This window comes from Muntiacus reevesi, chromosome 3 (assembly GCF_963930625.1).
Source record: "Muntiacus reevesi chromosome 3, mMunRee1.1, whole genome shotgun sequence".
Classification (NCBI taxonomy): Eukaryota; Metazoa; Chordata; class Mammalia; order Artiodactyla; family Cervidae; genus Muntiacus; species Muntiacus reevesi.
Window position 1 is genome coordinate 147,749,586 of NC_089251.1, and position 22,147 is coordinate 147,771,732.

At 40.6% G+C, this 22,147-nt stretch overlaps 1 protein-coding gene across 1 annotated transcript in view; it reads left to right on the plus strand.

Annotated features, from left to right (window-relative positions):
- The first annotated feature begins 1,193 nt into the window (after positions 1-1,193).
- The window catches only part of SATB2 (SATB homeobox 2), a 197,456-nt gene continuing 176,502 nt past the window's right edge, over positions 1,194-22,147 (plus strand). Inside the window, exons 1-2 of the mRNA XM_065930889.1 lie at positions 1,194-1,345; positions 2,606-2,833. Of these exons, the coding sequence (XP_065786961.1) occupies positions 2,665-2,833 (169 nt within the window). The 5' untranslated portion in view covers positions 1,194-1,345; positions 2,606-2,664. The remainder of the gene's footprint in view (positions 1,346-2,605; positions 2,834-22,147) is intronic.

Below are 22,147 nucleotides of genomic sequence, written 5' to 3' on the forward strand. Positions count from 1 at the left end.
CCTCGTCGCCGCCGCAGCCTCCGCGCCGGGACTAGTGCGCCTCTGGGCTGGGCGAGGCGGCCGCGCCCTGGACCCGCCACGAGGAGGAGGAGGAGGAGGAGGAGGAAGAGACCCCGGGCCGCAGCGCCTGCCTTCACCCGGGCGCACCCACCCACCAGCCGCGACCACGGCCTCGCGCGGCACTCGGTTCCCTGCCATCGGTCCTCCGCCGCCTCGCGCGCGCGCGCCGTCCTCGCCACACGGCTCTCCCACCGCCGACTCTGTCTCTCTTCCTTCTTCTCCCTCCTCCCAGCTCTCCACCCGCCCCTCTTCAGTCCCTCTGCCTCCTCTGCAGCCCCGCTGCTGTTGGGTCGCCTGGCTCACAGCGATTGATTGATTGATGTTTAATTTCCTGCCAGGCGGGGCCCCCCTCCCCCCGCAACCTCCCCGGCCCTCCTCCCCGCCCCCCACTCTCCTTCAATGCGGTGGACCAGTCTGGCTCGGGTTTAGATCTCTCCCCCCCAACCCCCATCCCGAAATAACCCAGAGACTTCCCCTACCCCCACCCCAAATTATTATTTTGAAGGCGCTAGATCTGGGGACGGAAAGGGGGAGGGGGAGAAATCGGAAACCGAGGACAACCCAAAAGGACTCACTTTGCCTGATGACTCAACGCAACTAATAATCATCTCCCTCTCACTGTGTCTCCCTCTGCGGCTCGTCAGTGAGTCCGGCTCCGGCTGCTGGCGGCGGCGGCGGCGGCGGCCGAGAGGGGAGAGGCTGGAGGTGACAGCTCCGGCGGCCGCCGCTTTTGCTCCCGCGCGCGGTCCCAGGTCCCTGCGCCTTCTCGATCCTCAGTGGCACCGGCCCTACTGCTTCTTCGGCCGCGCCTCCTCGCGAGCTAGCGGCCCCGCGAAGCTGCAGCCCCGACCCGCCTCCGCCGCCTCCCAGTTCTCAGCCCTTTCTCTCCAGAAAGGGTCTCCTTCCCGAAGGTGTGAAAAGGCTTTTTCAGCCTTCTTCTCTCTTCTCCCCTCCTCCGTCGCCTCCTCCCGCGCTCGCTCGGGTGCCCCTTTAGAGGAGCCCTCCTTTCCATCTACTCCTCCTCCCTCTTCCCCCCCCCCCCAGCCCCCCCCCATCATCATCATCATCATCATCATAACAACCATCATCGCCGCACTAAGAAGACACCCTGACCCAGGACCTTAAACGTTTGGACCTGGGAAAGGGGAAAGGGAAAAGAGTAAAGAGAAAGGAAGACTAGGAGAACACTGCAAAGCATATCACCAGAAACTTTCCACCCTGGATTCTCTACTTTTGCTCCATGGACAGAGCCCCAGCCAGCCAAGTTACAGACAGACTGTGAGCAGTAAGTACTCAGGCGCCCGCGCCAAGCTCGGGAGTCCGGGGAAGCCCCGGGTCCGGCTAGGTTCCCTCCCCGCGGCTCTCGCTCTCTCGGACAGCGCAGCGGAGGGAGTGCGGGCGCAACCTTCGCCCTCAGCCCTCGAGCTCAGCCTCTGCATCTGTCGCATCCCTCCTCTCACCTCCCCTTTGCCACCCCCACCTTGGCTCCTCGAGCCGTGGCGACGCGGCTTCTCCCACAACCCGAGCGCCCGCGAGGATTCCCAGCGCACTTTGTTGCGCCGGGTTCCAGCTTCTCCAGGATGTCAGTGACAATGTGAGTGCCTTTTCATCAGGTGTTTCCTCCTGCGTCTCCACCCTTCCCAAAATCCAGCGGTGCGGAGATCTGCGGGCTCTACGAGTAGCGCGCTGCCAACCAAGCGACCCAGAAGAAAACTTTTTGGAGATTTAAAAATTGGGGTTGATGAAGGCTGCTCCCTCCCGCACCTAATAATTCAACTGCTTTTTGCTTTTGTATTTTATCCTGAAGAGCTTTTGAAAACAAAACTCAGGATCGGATGATGATAACGTTCCAAAATAATAACGATTGTAGCCCCCGCCCTTGAGGTGAAGGTTATTCGGAAGATTACTCTGATCAATATGTCTAAGTGTTTTGGAATGATTATTAATGTGGAATTAGGGTTGATTTTGTGCAAAGTGTGTGTGTCCCAAGACGTGCTCGGGAAAGATAAACAGCAGGGATTCAAGGGTCTTTTTGCCAGGCCTTTGCCTACTGCCGGGCGATTCAGAGCGCCTTCACCGTGTGTTTATTTTGTTTTCTTATGGACTTGTGTGCACCCCCACCCCTCCTTGAGTGCGTGCGATGTCTTTTTATGAAGTTCATTTCTTCCGCAACCCTGACCCCCTCCTCCCCCCCGACACCAAGGCCGTCGCACCCGAGAACGGGTCAGGCCAACCCTGTCCCAATGAATGGATCACTTCTAGGCGCCCCTGGGCGAGGGGCCGGACTTCGTGACCCAGAGCTAACTTCTGGGGAGCAGCAGGGTCGCGGCGCCCAAAGTTCTGGGTTTGCTGTGGCCACCCAGTGTCAGGTTGGGTCCGGTTTCTCCGGCCGACCGAGGTTCGGGCCCCTCGGGCAGCGTGGGAGGAAGTTTGGGTGGCTGCGGTGCGGCGCGCTGCCCCACTGGCCTAAACGTCTATCACGTGTGTGAGCGGTTTTCCCTCTTTTTTTTCCCCTTCCCTCCCCTTCCCCCCGCCCCCTCCCTAGGTCCCTGCGCGTTTTATTGCGACCTGCCGGTGGGAACTTTGTCTCCAAGTCGGAGCAGCATGGAGCGGCGGAGCGAGAGCCCGTGTCTGCGGGACAGCCCCGACCGGCGGAGCGGCAGTCCCGACGTCAAGGGTCCTCCCCCGGCGAAGGTGGCCCGGCTGGAGCAGAACGGCAGCCCCATGGGAGCCCGCGGGAGGCCCAACGGCGCCGTGGCCAAGGCCGTGGGAGGTAACAGCCGGGAGCGGGGAGGCGCGCGCAGCCCGCGGCCGGGCGATCCAGGCCCGGGTGTCAGGGTTCAGGTTGATTAGGCGCTGTCGCGGTGTAGGGTTACAGGAAGTGAGTTCCAGGTTGCCAAATAATGCCCCCGTCGCCTCTCATCTGCAACTGGTAGCTTCATCTCGAGTTAAAACAAGAAAGTGGTTTACCCGGAGGCTGGCATTTTTTGGGCACTTTGCCACTGTGTGCTGAGGTGTTGGCAGGTTTATGTCACAGCCAGCTAACTGTTTCTAGATTTTCCTAGAGAGCTTTTTAGTGATCTAACTCTTTTGCTTTTGCCTCAAGAGTATCTGTTGTAGGGATGGAGTTTAGGTGCGATCGCTTTTATGGACTAATCTTGAATGCTCAGGTTAGACCAGGAGCAAGGGTGTTGATGTTACTTTATTACTTAGGACAGCGCTTCGAGACAAATGATTAACAACTGGGAGTATTTCCAGCCACTTTATTTCAAGTGGGAATCCCTGCGAATCTCTCAGGCCCTTGGAGATTTTAATTCTACCGTTTTTAAAAAACAAAGTTTAAAGTTATATGCATTTGTAACTTTGTTGCGGAATTATATAGCACAAAAGGTAAAAATGGTATAATGGTCTTATTGACTACATACTGTTTTTCTTTCCAAGAATTTAATATTACTTGAAATCTTTTGCAGTGTTTACTACTTAAACAACCACTTTCTTTTAAAGTGGTTAGGGAAAGTAATTTTATGAAGTAAAGATATGCAAGAAATTTAAACACTATTAAAATATTTTGAGGTTTATAGGACATTTCCTTAGTTGTTTTATACATGTAAATACACAGTTCTTACATGGCATGCAGTTTTTTTGTGTTTGACATAATTAATAGTTTAAACTTTTTTTGCTTCGAGAAGTTTTTTCCCCCTAATATTTTCAGTATTAGCCTATTTAATGTTACTCTTACATTAGCCTGCCTGAAATGAAACAAAACCCTAGGGAAAGTTAGTGATAAGTTCTCCTGCTCTAAATAGCCATAGTATATATTTCCAAGTGAAGACTCAATTTGAAATATCCAGTCCCTTTTAAAGAAATTTTATAAACAGACAATGGACAATTTATAAAAGAACAGGCTTTTGGTTTTACTTATTTTATTATTACTATTTCTTCATTGTAGACATTCAGGATGGTTTGCCTTAGTTCGTTATATTTTTCATCTCCCTTGTGAAGTACTCATTTGCTCAATTTTTAAAGCTTTAATAGAATTATTTGACCATAGCTTGTGGGCTTACATATCTTTGATTTTAGGGACTTGAAGCAAAAGAAAACTTCGTAGTTTTGTGACTTTTTAGAAATAGTGTTTTTTAATGTACTGTCTTGAGACTGAAAGAATAACTTCGAATTTTTTGGTACTATTTTTTAGTATATGCATACAACAAAGAAAAATATATAATGAACATGGTGGGACCCAAGGTGAGATGACATGATAAGTACCAGTGATGTTGGGTTGAAAAACTTTTGGAAATCCTTGGAGAGGATATGTTCTCAAAGTGGCCTTATGCATAAGGAAAAAAAAAAAAAACAACAAAAAACCTGGACTGAAATTTTGGTTTCTTTCTAAACTCACTAAATTGAAAGAAGTCTCTAAACATTTTAGAATGTAATGATTAACAATTGTACTTCCCTAAAACAAGTTTTTCTTTCCTTCCTATATCTTACTGAACTGTGAAGGAAGCTATTTGATATTGGTGACCAGGGATACCCTCAGTGTAAAATAGCAGTTACTTTTCATATTTTGGGAGGTGATAATTCACATTTGACCAGTTACTACAAATTTGATATTAGAAAAATATGAAGCTTTGGTGAGGAGTAATAAATTTGTTTCAATAAGCTGGTTTAGTCACTTTTTCTGAGCTTTAACTTAATTTAGTAATATAAAAGATCTCTGCTGCTGCCCAAATTGAAAATAAAAATGACATTATTTTGTCTCTAAGTACCATTTATGATACTTAATAGTAAAGTGGATAAAATAGTTTACATATAGTGGATTTTTAAAGTTTTTTTAAAAAGATTTTACTCTGTAGAACATAATAGATTGGAAAATTTTTCATTTAGGAAGTTTTAAAATATAACAACTTAGAACAAACCATTTGAATAGTACAAAGTTTCTTATTGAATGTTAATGATTATTTTGTGGGTTTAAGCTTATATATTGATAGTTTCCAAATGTACATTGAGATACATAATTTTATTTCATTATAACTTTTAATCATGTATATAGATTGGAGAAAAGCAAAGTGTTTTTAAAAATGCACTTTCTAATTTTAAAAATATTTACGATAATATTTTTATTTAGTGGTTCCTTTATAATTGAAATGATTGGGGGAACATAGAGTATATATAAAATAGATTATATTTCTATTATCCTACCTCTTCTTGTTTAAATTTTCTTTATGAAGCAATATAATAACCGTAGACAACTACAAAAATATTTATAGCTCTGCATCATTTATTACCATTTTCAGATATACTGCAGTCTTGTCAATGTTGTAAAGATGGCTGTAATAATATAAATTTTTAAAACAGCTCAAAATTTGGGAGGATGTGTTAGTTAATCTTTAGTGATTCTCTTTCTTAAATAGTCTCCCCCCTAAAAATAGGGGAAATCATTAAGTTGCTCAATAAAGGCTGCTCAATAAAGTGGCAGTTTATCTTCCTGCTTCTGATAAATAGGTAAATAAATGTTTCTGAATGCATTGGTTGCCATAATAAATTATGTTGCTGTCACTACTTTTCTAGAGGGAGAGAGAGTTTGCTGTATTTTTTGGTGAGAACTAAAGTTTTTTTAAAAGAGAGATGATTTTAGTGTCTGGATTTGACTGGATGAGATGGTAGAAACACCATCGCAGGATTCTGTTCTAATAGGGGACTTATTAAAGTGTGTTGTTTACACTGTGTGTTGTTTACAGTGTGGTTAGCTTTAGAAGACTATTAGAAAGTAGATCAATTTTGCTTTGTATTTCTAAGACTTTCTAGGCTGTATTTGCTCTTATCTAAGCAGTGTGTTTTAAAGCGTGTGTGTAATAAAATATAAGTGCTCAGATATATATGACAATCAGCTTTTATAGAAGGTCCTTAGGAAAAAAAAGGCTAATATCTCTTTAAAAAACATATGAAGGCTGGGAGAGAGTTTAGAGCAAGCAAGAGCACCACGGTGTTGACAGCTTTATATCCCTGCTGGGTAACATTCACTTACTAGAATTGGCGTCCCCTCTCAGCTAGTAATTCACTCCATAAGGATTTTGAGAAAGGATGATTAATGGTGGGGAAATTTATATTCGTGAAATTGTTGATTAAAACTTACAGATCTATTTGAAGATTTAGAAAAAGAAAAGATTATTAAGGATGATGAATATAAGAATCAGATGATCCTTTTACCACCATTAGCATAAGTACCTAAAATGTTCAGCTGTATGCAATGCTCCAGCCACGCAACCTACAGCATAAAATGAAAGTGATGCCAATCAAGTTTCCCGAGGAAGCAAGGCGTTCTGCTTTCCTCCTGGACTGCTGAAAGGCGCTGGCCAGTTGTGCCTTAATAGCAATAAATTACTGTGCTTCATTCATTGTTAACATAAGCATTTTCATTTTTTAATGTTTGGCTTAAAGAAGAACTTTCAGACAGCTTTATTTAAACTGAATGAACAGCGCTTGAGTATACCAGATGGTGTATTTGCTGATAGGAGGCATTAAACATCAGAAATCTTTTTGATATTTTCCATTTTCCTTTGAATTTTGATGATTTTTTTTGTTTTGTTTTGTTTTGGTGTTAAATGTTCTAGAGTTCAAGGGAAAATGTTTAAACACTGGGAATATCTTGCTTTTTTTTTTTTTAAAAAAAAAAACAACTAGCTTTTGGGGGGAAAGTTAGTTTTTAAAACAACCATTTAATTTTGGTGAAGAATTGTCTGTTGAAGTTATAACTCTTGGACCCCAAGTAGACCTGTTCTTCTTGCTACCGGTCAGCCCTTTCAAGAACATAACTGTCTTGTTGGAAGGGGAAAAATATCATTATGCAATACACGCTGATGTACTCAAATTGGGAAGCAAATGTGATCATGATTGTGGGGCAGGGCCTCATTTAGAGCTGAACACTGTCTACAGTGTTAATTATCTGCAAGTGGAACATTTCCTTTTCGATTAAAAGAAATGCACTTCAGGTCAGGTGTAGTCACCGTAGGAGCACTTGTAGAGAGGCATTTTACATTTTGAAAGCAGTGCAGATGTGAAAGAGTATAGATACTGACCTATTGAAATGTATAAAATACTTAGAAATTTGAAACATATTGTCAACATAGGCAAAATGGAGAAAACTCGTTAAATTCATTGTAACAGGATGTACAACACCATTATTCTTGTGGGGAAGACTCATGTTATTACTTTAAAAGTGAAAAGATTGTATTTTCCTCTTCTATTCCAAATTTTTAAAGGGTTTAAGTTCTTTTAAATAGAATGAACTTAGGCTTTGGGGTCATCCAACAGTCTTGTATGTCCTCTGCAGTTTTGCTGAGGTAGAAAAATAGCCCTCTCTAAAGTGTTTTCTGTCCTTGGCCTGTTATTAAAATAAAGATATACTTGGTTAAAAAAAATATATATATGCAATGAAACATACACATTAAACAGAACATAGGGTATCCGCCCCTCAAAGTCCTGAGCATAATTTGATGTTTCAAGTAGTTTTGGAAGCCTTATATTCCATTAGTAGAAACCCACTGACCATTATATATTCAAGATCATCTGAATGAAATATGTGTATGTGTGTGTGTTGAAACTACATAGATAATCCTTAAGGCATCTGTTTTTTAACCCCTGCGGACAATAGGTAATATCCTCTTTTTCCAGGGGGTTGTGACTAAGAGTATCAGTCTGTACATACTACATATCCTGTGTTAATTCTTCTCCCCTTGTACGAATGTATGTATATATTTTGCCTACCTTTCTGTAGGGAAGGAAACAGACTAATTTATTAAACATGCAAGAAAATTAGTTTTGAGTTATTTTAAAAATGTGGAAATCAGTTTTATTCCAGGCAAGACATAGTAATTATTTGATGTATCTGACGAGGCGAATCTGGTAAGCAGTCAAACTTGGTGGTACTACTTTGATAATTCAAAACTCTTTTTTTTTCTTTTTTATGATTTAGTGCAGACAGTTAATATGATATATAAAAAAACACAAATTGACAGAGTTAGATGAATTTCAAATTGTATTATTTTCTTTGGTCTTTTAAGGGTTTTTAAGTTTCTATTGAGATAAAAATGACAATTTCTCATCATTAAAAAAGTTTCTTATAACTAGTAATCTCATACTAGGTGCAAAAAAATATGTACATAGATTTTTATTTAACTTTTTATTTTGAGTTGGGGTATAGCCGATTAATAATATTATGATAGTTTGAGGTGAACAGCGAAGGGACTCAGCCATACATAGACATGCAAAAAGTATGTACATAGTCTGCTGTGTTTCAGGAAGCCAAACTTTATCTTACATAGCATGTAAATAAATAAAAAGTTAGTTATACTTTTATCTAATAAGTAGGCTTTTTAAAAAACCTGTATAACTAATATGTGGTCCCAAAGTAGTTTTACTATGTTCCTTACATGAATGCTGAGATACAATGGCATTTTGGAACATATTTAAGGATGGAGCATTTGACAAAAGTTGTATGTGTAACAGTTTGTCAGTGAAAAGTGACAAGTGGGAAATGACAAATGAAATGTTGGCATCATCACTCTTTATTTTGATAAAAATGTCTCAATTTGCAGTGATATAATACTGTTTCATATTATTTCATGAGTTGTGTGAGATGCATAACGGGAATTTAGATTTTGTGAACGGAAAATTAGCAGCCCAAACTCTCTTTTCTGAAGCTTTGGCAGCCAGTTCCCCCTCCCCCCCAACTCCCCAAGAATAAGAACAGCAGTTAAATGTTGGATCTAACCCATACATTTTAACTCATTATTTTTTGGAAAAAAGGAAAGAAAGAAAGGAAGGAGGGTGGGGAGAGAGAAAGAGAGAAAAGAAAAGAAAGAGGGAAAGAACTGAAAATGGTTTCAAGTAGGACACCTTTATGTTTAGCTCAAAAATGAAGAAGAGAGTTTGCCTTTTGTTTTCTTTATAATGACTTATAAATGAATGATTTCCTTCTGCTGACTTTGATTGTATTGGAGCTTTCTCACTTCCAATCACCACTGCTCTCCAGCATTAATTTAGGATGTCAATATGGAGAGCCGTGGATTCCTGCTATTTTAAAGTGCAGTAGAGGTTTAGAAATGTCTATGTGTTAAAAATGGATTTTTATATACAAAGGATTCATTATCCTACTACATACGGGTAATGTGATAGATGCTTCAGAGTCAAAGTAGACCGCCCTGAGTGGAATTGAAGTATGAGTTAAAACAAAAGCCAGTTAAGGACTTGCACATTTCCAAAAAAGTACAGATGTGGCCTCTATAGTGTGTTATTTTCTGTATTTCTGAATTCAATGATCAACCAAACATTTATTTTCTTCTTTTACATGAAACAAGCCCCACAAGGACTTTATGTTACATAGTATTTATGTAAAAATGCTCTGTGATGGAGTTTTCAAAATCATGGAACTCCATCTATACTTATAATTTTTTTTGTTTTCAATTGACACAATTATTTTGCTGTTTGATAGCAAGTGATTTAAAAATTGTGATAAAATCAGTATAACTAAGAGGCAGTGAAAGGCTACATCAGAAATTGTTTCTGAAACTTGTCTTTTTGCCTCTCATTTGCAGTTTTTAATTATTTCAGATTTTTAATTAATCAGCTAAAAATAACCTAATATGGAGTAAATGTGCTGTAGATATATAATTATGATGATTGGGTTTTTGGTTGTATTTTTTCCATTCTTAGTTGATGTGTATACCTCTAAAAATATTAAAAATAAGCTAGTGAATATGATAGTTATTAGTTGACAAATGCTTAAAATGGAAAAAAAAAATCCTTAATAGAAATTTCCAGAATTTGAACCTTGCAATAAAGTTATGAGCAAATTATGACAGTCTTATATTGTGCTAGGAATATTCTTTATATGTGTTTAGAACGCATTAGGATAGTAAAACTCTCTGAGGGATGTATAGTTCAATTTAATTGCTCTCAGTATTATTACTACTTGCTAGTACATAAGACAGATTAGTTTCTACCCATAACTAGTTGCCTTATCACTGGAATGAAGTTCTGTCTTAGCACAGGGCTGTTAAAACTATAGCATAACAGAACAGAAAGATTTTTAAAGAGTTAAGGAGAGATGCTGCAAGCTACTGTATATGAAAAGGGGTGCATTTCACACCAGAGTAACTTTTTGGTGCTTACTGATGGTTGCACGGTTATTGAAATGTACACAGTAGATCAGTGACTGTCTTTGTTTTATTGAAGACTTGCGCAGATATGAGCAAAATTAATAGAGACTCTGGTTAGAGAAATTGTTTTTCAGAGCACTAAGATCTGACGGAGGTGATGTGCATCTTTCATAGAAACAATTTTAATTTCATAATATTAAGCACAGATATTGTCTTATTTCTTTTAAAAATATTTTTTACTTCTTAAAAACAATTTGGCTAGAAAGCAAGTGTATCTGTTTTTTCATAACTGGTTAAGATTGATTTTCAAATTTCCTGATTATTCCCCATATTAAAATTATTTATTTTTATTGTGCTTGTTCCAGTTATTTATATATACATATAAGAAAAGGAAAAACTGATAGCTTACTAGGAAAATACATTCATATCAAAACTCTTAAAATAGCAACGTTTTCAAAATATTATTATTATTATTAATTTTGGTTAACAGAACAAGAACTTTCTTTAGTCATAACCCAAAGATGCTAACAGAGCAGCATGATAAATGTCTCTTTAAGTGTCGTAGTAAAAGAAAATGACTTGCCTTCTGAGGCAGTGGAGAGTTTATGTTGTTTTGGACCCATTTCCCAAGCAGTGATCGAAAACAGATTACAATAACAATTATACAGTCAGAAGATGCAATATCCATTTCTGCTTTAATTGAGTGAAAGAATAATAAAAACATCATTAAGAAAAATGAGGTGGACCTGTCACACAATGTACCAATTTTTAGTCTCGGAGAAGATGCAGAAAAACTGAAGTGCTTTTCACTTACTTTGCTGTGTTTACTAGCTAAATTCTGTTTTGGGGAGAGACCGTTCGGCTCTCACTATGCCCTGGGAAGTTCCGAGAGGAGCTCCTGGGTGTAGTGTCTCAGGAGACATGGAAAGTGCTCATTGGTTTGCCTTCATATACAGTTGAAGATGGGGAATCACAGTTTCTTATATTCTACCTGAAGGAGTAACTGCCTCCTCTCTCTTTCCCACCTCTTTTTCACCTGTGTAAATGGAAGTAAACAGTAATGAGTGTTTCTCTTGTTACAAAGGCCTGCAAAGAAGGGTTAGGTGTGGTCCCTGGGCCTGCTGTTCTTCCTCCTCTGGAGGAAGAACTTTCTCCCCCCATCTTGGCTGTTCAAAGTTGAAGATGAATAATGAACACCCTTATTTTTTCTTGGCATACGTGGCACTGTGGGGGGACCCCGAGTTTCCCTGCGGACACATCACCTGGCATTCACATAGATGACATGGGCTGTCCTCTGAGATGCATAGGCTTTGGCTGCTGTCTGCAATCTTTTTTGGAACCTTTGAATCGATAATCCTTCATACTGCTGAGCCTCCAGCCCTCATTCCCCAGGGCAGCACTTTCAGCAACTTGGAATGAGCTGACTGGCAGCCGCTGAAATCGGTGGCTACTGTTCTTTCACTGTAGGCTGTGTTTCTTACTCTGTTCATAGAATTGCGTGTGCTTGGAAACTTGGGTGATGACTGGAGTTGGCCCAAACAGGGGAGTTAACCCCTGTCGTTGTGGGGATACTAAAACCACAAATGAGGTTGGCCATCAGAGCAGCTGGAGCCCAAGGTTGGACATAGTTGACAGAGTTAGAGGAGACTATTTCTTTGGTTTGTAGCTAAGAGTTTTCTTGGGTTCGATCTTTAAAAACCTTTCTGAGAGTAACAAAATGAAAGGAATAAGATAGGCAGTAAACCCTTCCTGGTGAAGGTCTCATAATCCCGGAACTGTCCAGAGCATAATCCCTTTCAGACTGGAATTTATGTCATACAGCTCAAAAAGCTTCTTTTTTTTCCTTTTTTTAAAAAATTTCAGTTTAGAGAGTGTAGTTAATAGTGCTTTCGTTAAAATACTTTTGTCAGCAAAAGATTTTTCAGTTTTAACATTTACATAACCTAACATCATTGACGAATGCCACGAGCTTTAAGGGTCTATTAGTGGTTCCATTTTTTCTGGGCTTTATAATTTAAACCTAAACATTAATTCTGGGTGGAACTTGGCATAATGTCTTTTTGCCTTGGAGGGAATTTTTGTTGTACAATAAAAAAAAAAAAACACTGTTTTTTTTTTCATCAGTCACCTTCTCCATGTCTCCCCTCCCCTAAGTAAATAGCAGTTAAATAGTCAAGGTTTTAAAAGGGCTTATTTAAATCAAAAAAAGAAGTGATTATTTTAGGTGAATTTAACAATTTTCCATTAGTTCATGTTGCAAACTAGTTGCTTTTGATATTAACAAAAAAGATCTGTGAGGTTGATAATTGAGTGAAAATATTTTTCCTTTCTTTTTCATACTGAAGTCATGTGACAAATTTTTTTCATAAAATACATTTAAGGACTCTTGAAATCATTTATGCGTCTTATTTATTAGAAGCTGAAAGACTTTAAAAAATTCTCTATTTTATGTTTCCTGAAATGATAACATTGACTAGAAGGAAAGAAGTTGGGATCTCACTGTTAAAGTAATAAAGGAACAATATTTCCCCAGTATTAGTTATTTTGGGAAGTAGACTTAAACTAGGTTTCTTAAAATGATCTTTTTAATATATAATAATAATACTATGTTAAAGTTGAGTTATCATAGAAATCTGGTAACAAGGTGTTTGTGAAGTTAAGAAACAAGTGAGGAAACCCTGTGATGATCAGCTTGTCGTGATCTGCAAATGAGAAAGGGTTCAGAATGCTAGTGAAGATGCGTGCCTGGAAGTAGCTCATGGAGGAGAGTGAGGCTAAAGCAGGGTTCTCCTGAAGCTTTGCCAGCTTTCAGCTCACCAGGCTCCATCCAGATGAGATTTTGTCCTGTAGGCTTGGAAGATGTGGTACTAGAGGAATGAACAGCCTTCGTTATTTAGGGGGTATAAGAGGAGCAAATTGTTCACTGAAAGGAAAGTTATTACTCATTTAAGACTCAAGTAAAGGCACTTGATAACGATGAACATGGTGATCCTGATTTTCTTTTTTCTTCTCAGATGAATCTCCAGGTAACATTCAGCATGATTTAACTCTATTTACAGGTCCATTCATATAGTGAGTTTGAGCCTACAGCGCATTTTTACGGCTAACTTATTACCCCTCACCCCTCAACTGGAGCTTACTATTGAAAGTCTGCCAATGCCGTCACAAATGGTTGTTAGTCCCCAAGAGACTTGGAGGAGAGAAAGAACTGGAGGAGAATGCTGTGCCCTTAGTAAGAGCCGTTGGGTTTTTTTGCCGCCATGGTGAAACCATCTAGGCGCCGACCTTCACGTTCAGGATTGATGCCACACGCTCTCCTGTGGAAATGTATAGAATTCCAATTAGCCCAGGGTCAGAGTATAAATGTACCTCTTTTCACACTGCTCCAAGTGGCTAGTGGAAAACAAACTGCAAAGTAATTCCCTCAGCCCCCCAATAAAAAGGTTTATAGCAAAATAATTCTCAGCCGGATAGTGGGGCTGTTGTAGGTTTGCGTTTGATATTTCTAAGACTGAAATACAGTCCGTGTACCCAAACTAAGCATTTATTGTAAACAAGTTAACTGCCGAGAGCTTATATTCTGTCAAACATAATTATATTGAAGATTGATGTATAGCTTGAAAGCGAGTTAGAGGGAGACAGTTCTTTTCAAGCCAGGAAGGCTTCTGAGATGCAGCTCTTTTCTTCCTTTGATGTGAGTCAGTGAAGTCTTTCTCACAGCCAGCCTCTCATGTATATAATAAACACAGGCTTGCTCTCTGAAAACATATCTGGTTGTCGATCCTACTCCTGCTAGCAAAGTAAAGAAACGAACCCATATTCATGGAACCTGTTGGGTAGAGTTTCTTTTGTCATCTTTATCTAGATCTGGGCGGTGGTGGCGCTGAGATAGTCTCTGTCACTGTGGCAGGCAGGTGAGGCGTGCACCCATAGGCCTGCACCTAAACCTGCGCCTCTGAACTAACCTCCCAAGCAACCCCTTCTCCTTTAAGGCTGATTTCCAAAAGGAGCCTTTGACTTGTCTTTCTGATAGTTTGTTTTGAGCCTGTGAGATGAGAACTATTTTAAAATTGTGGCCTCTGAAGGGACAGGGAGAAATCTTGTGGCTGAGAAATTGTTCTTGAGTTAAATAACTTGTGAACTCAGGGAATCTAGGGAGAATGAAATATTTTTGAAGCTGGGATATTCCATACCTGGAATTAACCCCAATCTGAAACTGCGGTGCTCTCCCAGGGTTTTTGTGCTTTAGGAAAGGTAGAAACATATATATTTTCTTTAGGATAAAGGTTTATGACTTTTTTTTCCCCAGGAGACAAATCACTTTGGGCTTTTGTGACACTTTTCAAAGATAGTTAAAAATGGGATTACATTCCTCCTATGATTGGGTGATATCCTTTGGATAACATTAAGAATGAGGATAAGAGTTTCAGTGGATTTACATTCAAGACCTGAAATAGTCTTTTTGGTTTTATAATATCAAATTTAATATTGCCTTTGGGAAATGATGTAAATTATAAAGAGATGTCTTAGAATCATAAAATGAAAAACAATATGCTAGTTTTTTTCTGTTTTGTTTTTCTTATTTAAGTAACTACTATAAATTACACAGGTACATATATGCTTAAAATACGTTGTGTGGGAAGTATTCCATCAGTGGGGACCTGAGTTTCCCCAGTCTGTATGCTGGGTTTTATTAACTTCATTTCAGTCACAATAATAATATCCTATGTACTGCAATCTAGAGAGCTCAGTGTCCCCTTAGGGAACTGCAGAATACACAGTATGATTTTGACTTTCTTGCTCTCTCCTCCTGTTCTTTTCTTTTTTACCTCCCAGTGTTAGCCGTTTCAAGGACCTGGTTGCTGTTCCATCTCAGTGGAGGCATTTGTTGGGTACAAGAATGAGAATGGCTTTAGTGGTTGGGAAAGGATGGTAACGGCTACTTCTCTGTTTAAGCTTGGCTTTGTGAAAGCTGCATTCAATTTACAGTGATGATCTTTACACATTTATTAAATATCTGTATACGTTTTGCTGTTTGAACCCTAAACATAGATATAGGGCAGCAGGATTTTTTTCTTGTAAGGGAGAAAGCCTTTTATTTTTCACTATAAAAACTTTTACCTTTTCAGGTTTTCATTTGATAAAAATCTCTCCACTCTAGTATGATTTCCTTTGGGGCTTTGCACTAGTGTTTGATCTCAATTTTTAATAATTTTGGTGAGTTAAACTCCCCAAAGAAAACATGCTTGTACTCTGGAATATTCCCACTAGAAATCTGGGTAGTCTTGTCTTATTGAGAGCCAAGTGCTTGATTCCTTTATTAATTCCTTGCTAGAGAACCTCAGTACAGTTAATCTTTCCTTAACACTACACTGGAGAAATTAATCAAGGGTTTTTTAATTGTTAAATTAGATAAAATAACATTTAGGCAGAGCTCAAAACCTGTGATGATGAAGCAAATGTTAGTTTGCTAACAAAGATAATTTTTACTGACTCCTTTTTTCACTCCTGGGGCTGAGTTGCAAATAGCTAGCTTTTCCAGAGAGGATAATGAGAATGAAGGGAGTGGCAAATACATCTCTAGTTCAATACTATTTTAAAAAATGACCTCCCCAGAAACCTCCAGAATAAAATTTTACTAAACGGAGGACGGAGATCCTGATGTTAATGAATTGTGGTACAGTCATTTTGACATGCCGTTGAGGCTCAAGACTAACTAGTATATGCATTTCTAACCCAATGTGAGAAGAACCTGAGGAATTCAGTTTTGAGCTGGGGGATCCTCATACAGTGTACCGTATGTTTGAACACTTCTGTGATACCCAAACTTGCATATTCGACTTTTTTTCTTTTCTTAAATTTTGTTTTGATTCTGGGATGGGTAAACATTTTCTCTCTGTAGTTACTACCCTTAGAAAAGATGCTGCCACCTTCAGTGCCATGGGTAGGACTGCAGATAAGATGCCCTCCAGGCTCTGGGGTGTGAATAGTCACAGGGCAAGGTGCTGTGAGCCAGCAGAGTCTTGTGCCAGTCCTGTGCCAGGCACCACTGGGATGCCTTTGTGGTGATCAGCCAACAATTTCTGTCGGCAGTGGTCGTGCAGGGCCCTGTGATCTGGTGTGCTTCCCTGGAGAACATGGAGTAAGTTAACTCCTGGATCCTCGTGTGAAGATCCTTCCCTAGAAAGTGCTCCTTGTCTGCTGATCCTGAATGCCATGCAGTAGGGCCACAGTGACGTGGACCAGTTAGGTGGCTGAGAAGTCATGGGGTTTCCAGAACCGACACTGCCTATTAATGGTGGTTATTCATGTCTAGGTGCAGTTAGCATTTTGCTAAAATGAATGAACATTTCTCTTGTCTCTGCTGCAGGTCAGTCTTGGGGTGGAAGGGGGAGCGGGAGGGTGAGGACTTATCTAAGACCAGTCCGTGTTGGAGAAGGAAATGGCCAGCCTCTCGTTCACTGTAATTAGACATTCCTGACATCTGGGAATTTGGTTCCTTGGATCAGGCTTGCTGTGGCTGTGTTCCCAGGTGGAGCTCAGAAGTTTTGGTTTAGATAAGTAGCTACACTGTGCCTCCTGCGTGCCTATGAAGTCCTGTTTTGCAGACGGCCAGGCCAAGTTGATGCTGCCACAGCATTTCTGGAACTGAAGTGTATCGAGAGACCTGGAGTTTTCCTTTAGCCTTCAGATCTGATTTCAGGTTGAATTGTGGCCTCTCAGTTTGGGGACAGGCCTGGAATCAGAGATCTGAAAGACCAGAAAACTCATCTCCCTTCCCTACCACTTTAAACCCAGTATGAGCCATGGAGGTGATAAGTGAGAGGACCAGAGCTTACTTGGCCAGCCCTACCCCTGGCCTATTTTTTGTTCTTATCTCCCAAAGTTAAGATCTGCCCCAGGGGCTGTAAATAGTGTCTGGTTTTACTAGAGAGAATTCTGAAAATAAAATACTTCTTGACAGTCTTACCTTCTCCTCACCTGCACACAGAGGAAGTGGCACTGATGCGCTTTGTAGGTGGAACTTTACTTGGAGGTCTAGTTCTGAATTCTAAGCAACTGGGTCATGGATGGACAGCTCATGCCCTTAGAGTAATTATTTTGCCTTCCCTCCATAATTGTAGGAATGATTGGTCCTCTACCTGTGAACAACCAGTACTTTCAGCTGTCCCATCTCTATCTTGCCTCCTGTTTCCTCTTTGGGAAGTGTTAAAACCAACAGCAAAAACAAATGAATTGATCCTTCTAAGAATCTGTAGTTGACAAGCAAAAGACAGAGAGGAACTCTGGAAAGTGGAGCAGTTGGGGGAGCCTGGAGGACCTCTGTGCCACCTATAGGTGGCTGCTTTGCCCCCAGTTGATGTTACTTGCCCTCCTAATACTGGTTTCCAAGGTGACACTAGTCATAAAGAATCCACCTGGTAGTGCAGGAGACGCAAGAGAAGTGGGTTCAGTCTCTGGGTCTGGAAGACCCCCTGGATGAGGGCATGGCACCCCACTCCAGTGTTCTTGCCTGGAGAATCCCATGGACAGAGAAGCCTGGAGGGCTACAGTCCATAGCATTGCAAAGAGTCGGACATGACTGAAGCAATTTAGCACGCACACATGTACATAGCACTCACACATGTACATAGCACGCACCCATGTACATAGCACGCACGCTAATACTGGTGAAAACGTTTTTCTTTATTACCTTACCTGAAGATCTTTCCACTGGAAGTTAATATGGGCTGCAGTGTACTTCTTTAACAATGAAAATATATCTGAGGAGATTAAGAGACTACCAAACCATTCAGACTGTAAAGTGTTGCATCTTTTTATCTATTAATCTCTTTGGAATTTCAGCTCCTGGGGGAGTGGGCTTCTGGAGTGGAATGTGGAGCCTGGGGCCACCAGAGCTCAGGAGGTTGGTCCCTGGGAGTTGAGAGGAGGAGCAGAAGAGAGGGGAGTAGGGAAGACACACTTGGTCTGTTTTGAAATTTTTCCTGGGACCCCAAGAAGGTGGTGCAGGACACCCTCGTCCGTTCTGTTTCTGGTTGCAGTTCTTGGCACTCAGACTAGCCTTTATTGTTTCAGGGTGGAAGGAAGCATCTAGAGACTCTCTGAGTAACGGAGACGGCGGGGGTTGGGGGGTGTGAGGTTTTAGAGCTCGGAAACAGTAGTTTTGAGTTTCTGGTAAATCTGCAATAAGGAAAGAGAGCTGCCCCACGCCCACCCTCCTTCCCCGTCGTCTGGAAGCCCCCGTGGCGTTCAGTCGGGCTCCCTGGTAGAGTTTGTTCAGGGTTTCTGCGGATCTGTGAGTTATTGATTGCGGTCCCTGCTGAGGCTTTATTCCTGCCTGAGTTTTATACAAAGAACAGATACAGATGCAAGGCTCTGCCCTAAAGCCTTTGTGATCTTCAGTTAGCCCAGGGGCCTTCTCAGGTATTAGAGCCTGATCGAGCGCTGCCCCCAGGGAAGGGAGAAGGCCCTGTGGCTGCCTTTCTTCTGGGAAAGGATGGTGTCAGGAGCCCTTTGAAAGAGGGGAGGTGAAAGGCGGGCCTCCTATCATCTCAGCCTGGCTCCTGTCACTGGGGGGCAGGCTCAGAATGAGGGTGGATCCCGCAGGCGAAGGGGCCGAGGAGGAGCCTGGAGCCTCTGCTCACCCACGCTGGGGAAGGACACGCTGCGTGAGCCTTTCTCTGTGTCCGCGTCTCCTCTGCGCCCATGTCGATAACCCTGACATGCAGTAGGCTATTGAAAGTTGAATTCACTTACAGCTGACATGGGTTACACATTGGTCACAAGTGGTGAAGGGTCCTTTGCTGAAAGGTCACACATTTATATTTCTGTGGGTGTGGGTTTTGGAGTGTTGTTTTTTGACCGCCCCCTCCCCACACCCCCAAGAATGCTGCGTGCTTGAGATTTAAAGTTGGCTCTATCCTTGCTTCTCTTAGTTTCTTTGGACATCGTACTTAATTTTCCTATAGTTTCAGCTTCCTCGTTTATCAGATGAGAGTAATAATAACCCTTTCACAGGGTAAACAGGGAAGAAACAAAGGTAAGTATGTATGTCAGAGTAGGCGATGAGTTAGGAGTTGCCCTGCAGATGAGGGTATCATTTTGTGTCCCAGCTCTCCCAGAAGACGCTAGAATCCTGCTATCTAGACCTCTGCCTCTGGACCTTCTTTCATCTTTCACTGTTAGACCCAGCACATTAAACACTACTTGCTCCTCACATTCATCTCTCCATCTTCTCATTTCCTGAGCACTTTAGATTTTGTTCTCTGAAATGAAGCGAAGACAAAAAAAAATGTCTTTCTTTTATTAAAGAACTTGGATTAATATAGTTAGGAGTAAAACAGTAGCCTACGATTTGTTCAGTGAAACAGGGAAGATATCACGTTAGATATTGGAGTTTAACCAAGAGTACATCTGTCCTCAAGTCTCTTAAGATCTGGAACACAGAGGAGAGATAAGTGACAATGGCACAATTGTCCTGCTAATCAGGTTGTGGAGTATTTATCCTGGGTCAGAAAAACCATTGTATATGTTGGTATTTGGCAGATTGTGTAGAGCAGCTTTGTCTGATCAAAATGTAATAAAAGCCGCATGTATAATTTTAAATTTCTTGTAGCTTCTTTAAAAAAAAAAACGGTTAAAGAAACAGATGAAATTAATTTTACTAATACGTTTTGTTTAACTCAGTATATCCAAAATATTATTTCTATATTCAATTAATAGAAGTAATTTTTTGAGTTAAATATAATTATTTTTTATTTTTTGGTATTAAATTGTTGACATTGAGTGTGTATGTCACACGGCACATCTCAGCTCTGGACCAGTCAGCATTCAGGTGCTCCATCACCGCATGGCTGGTGGCCCCTGTATTGGACAGGCAGTTTTAGCATATTAAGTATGGTGCTTTTAACACTTTCACCCTTTTGGGCTGTGGGGCACGGTGAACATGTTAAGCCTTTAGGCATCTTAATTAGGCCATTCAGTAATTACTGGTATGATTTTCATTCTGAAGAAATGCTTTTCAGGAAGTATCTTGAGCCTTGATGGTAGACCCTGAAAAAAATTATTGGTCTCTTTTTTCCCTCTGTGAAGTGGTATTAATACTGATTTTGAAAAAAGAAAACCAAATGGATTTCATTATTGGAGGGCTATTTGTCAGACCTTAACTATGTTACATTGTTTAATTCTCACACCATTCTAGGCTGTAGATATTATTATTTACATTTTAGCTAGGAGGAATTTAGCTGAGAGGTCAAACAAATTACTCCCGCAGGTTAGTAATGACAGTGGCAGGACTTCACTCCATCCTGGCTCAAAGCAGCCCTCTCCCCACGTGTCTGTGTTTGCAGGGCTGTGGTGGTGAAGATCAGGTTAACTCTTTATAATGATGCACACTTCCTCAGAAACCACCTCATGATGAAAATGGCAATTTGAGCATCATAACTAATAACAATTGGGAAAATGCATTTTTCTAGTAGAGAGAGTCCCATTGCTTATTTTACCTCTCTGACAACAGAATTAACCATTTATCCCAATTTGTCAGAAGAGCTCTTAATTTTTAGCAAATGTCTAGGGCTGTGTGCCTGTCCTCTAGATTAAACCACTTGCTTACCTCCTGCAATTATAAAAGGCTTAGCAAGGCTTGTAATCAAAAGGTTCAAAGTTCTCTCCTTGATCATCTGGAGATGGTCTGTGCTATAATAAAAGAAAAATAATGCCGTAAGCTCTCGTTATAGGGTGAGGACAACAGTGTCTTTCTTTTTCTTCTTGATCATTTCTAAATTTTGTTATAAATGCATCTTGGTTTTACATTGCTATTTTTATTTTATTGGGACTTTTAATACTTCCCATTTTTATTTTTTGAAGTGCTTGCCACATGCTCTCACTATCCTTTCATCTGTTGTCACTTTTTTTCTTTTTTTTTCTCATTTGCCTGGAGCAAATGGGGTGATCAAATGAATAAATATATATTTTTTTCATATATATATCTACTCATCCTTTTATAGTTTTCTTTCTTAGGAATTTGCTGTGTTTTAAATGTATACCTTAATTTTCTTCTTCCCTACATTTGACCTCAGTGTACTGTTTTGCTAGTTTTCATTTCTCTTGTCATTGTCACTAGTAACTGTATCTATTTTTCCTGCCTTCCTCTTCTTTTGTAAACATTGCATTTCATTGTAAAGATTTCATCATTATTTTGATTGATCTAATTCTACTAAAAAGGTACATTTTTTCTAGTGGTTAAATAGAACCTGTTTATGATAGCTTTTAGAATCACGTGTATATGTGCTTTTAGAACAGATTCTGTTGTCATATACTTCTGATTAATACTGTTTTGTTTTATAAATGTCCTTTTTTTTCCTTCTTTTTTTGAAAGCAGGCGATGCCTGTGAGGGACAGGTACTTGCGTTTTGGTTCTGAGCAGTTTTTGCTGTCATGTCAGATAACAATTTGCTTCCTCTAGTCACTGAAATAAAATGCTTAGGAAATATTTTGATCATTGACATTTTCAAAAAATAAATCTCTATGTGGTATAAATCTTTGTGCTTTAGTATTGTACTTCATCTCTAACTCATGAACTCTTAATATTATTAAAAAATGACTGGGGTCTTCAGTTTTTTCAGGTGACCATCCACTTGAGGAAGGTTTATGGTCACTAAAGCAGTGGCTGCAGGATAGGTTATGGAGCAGCTGGATTCGTTTAAAGGTCTTATCTGTGGTTTCCAGATGTGTGACACCTAGATGTTGACGTTAGGAACTGCCGTGATTTTCAGCTTTGAAACTTACGTACACACAGGTATTAGTGATGAAGTAGCTTATGGCACCACTGACTGCATGACCCTATGTGTGCGTACACTTAAATCATAAAAAATAGAAATCAACCCGCTTGCTTGAACAAAGATCATTTGCCAGTATGTAAGAGTTAA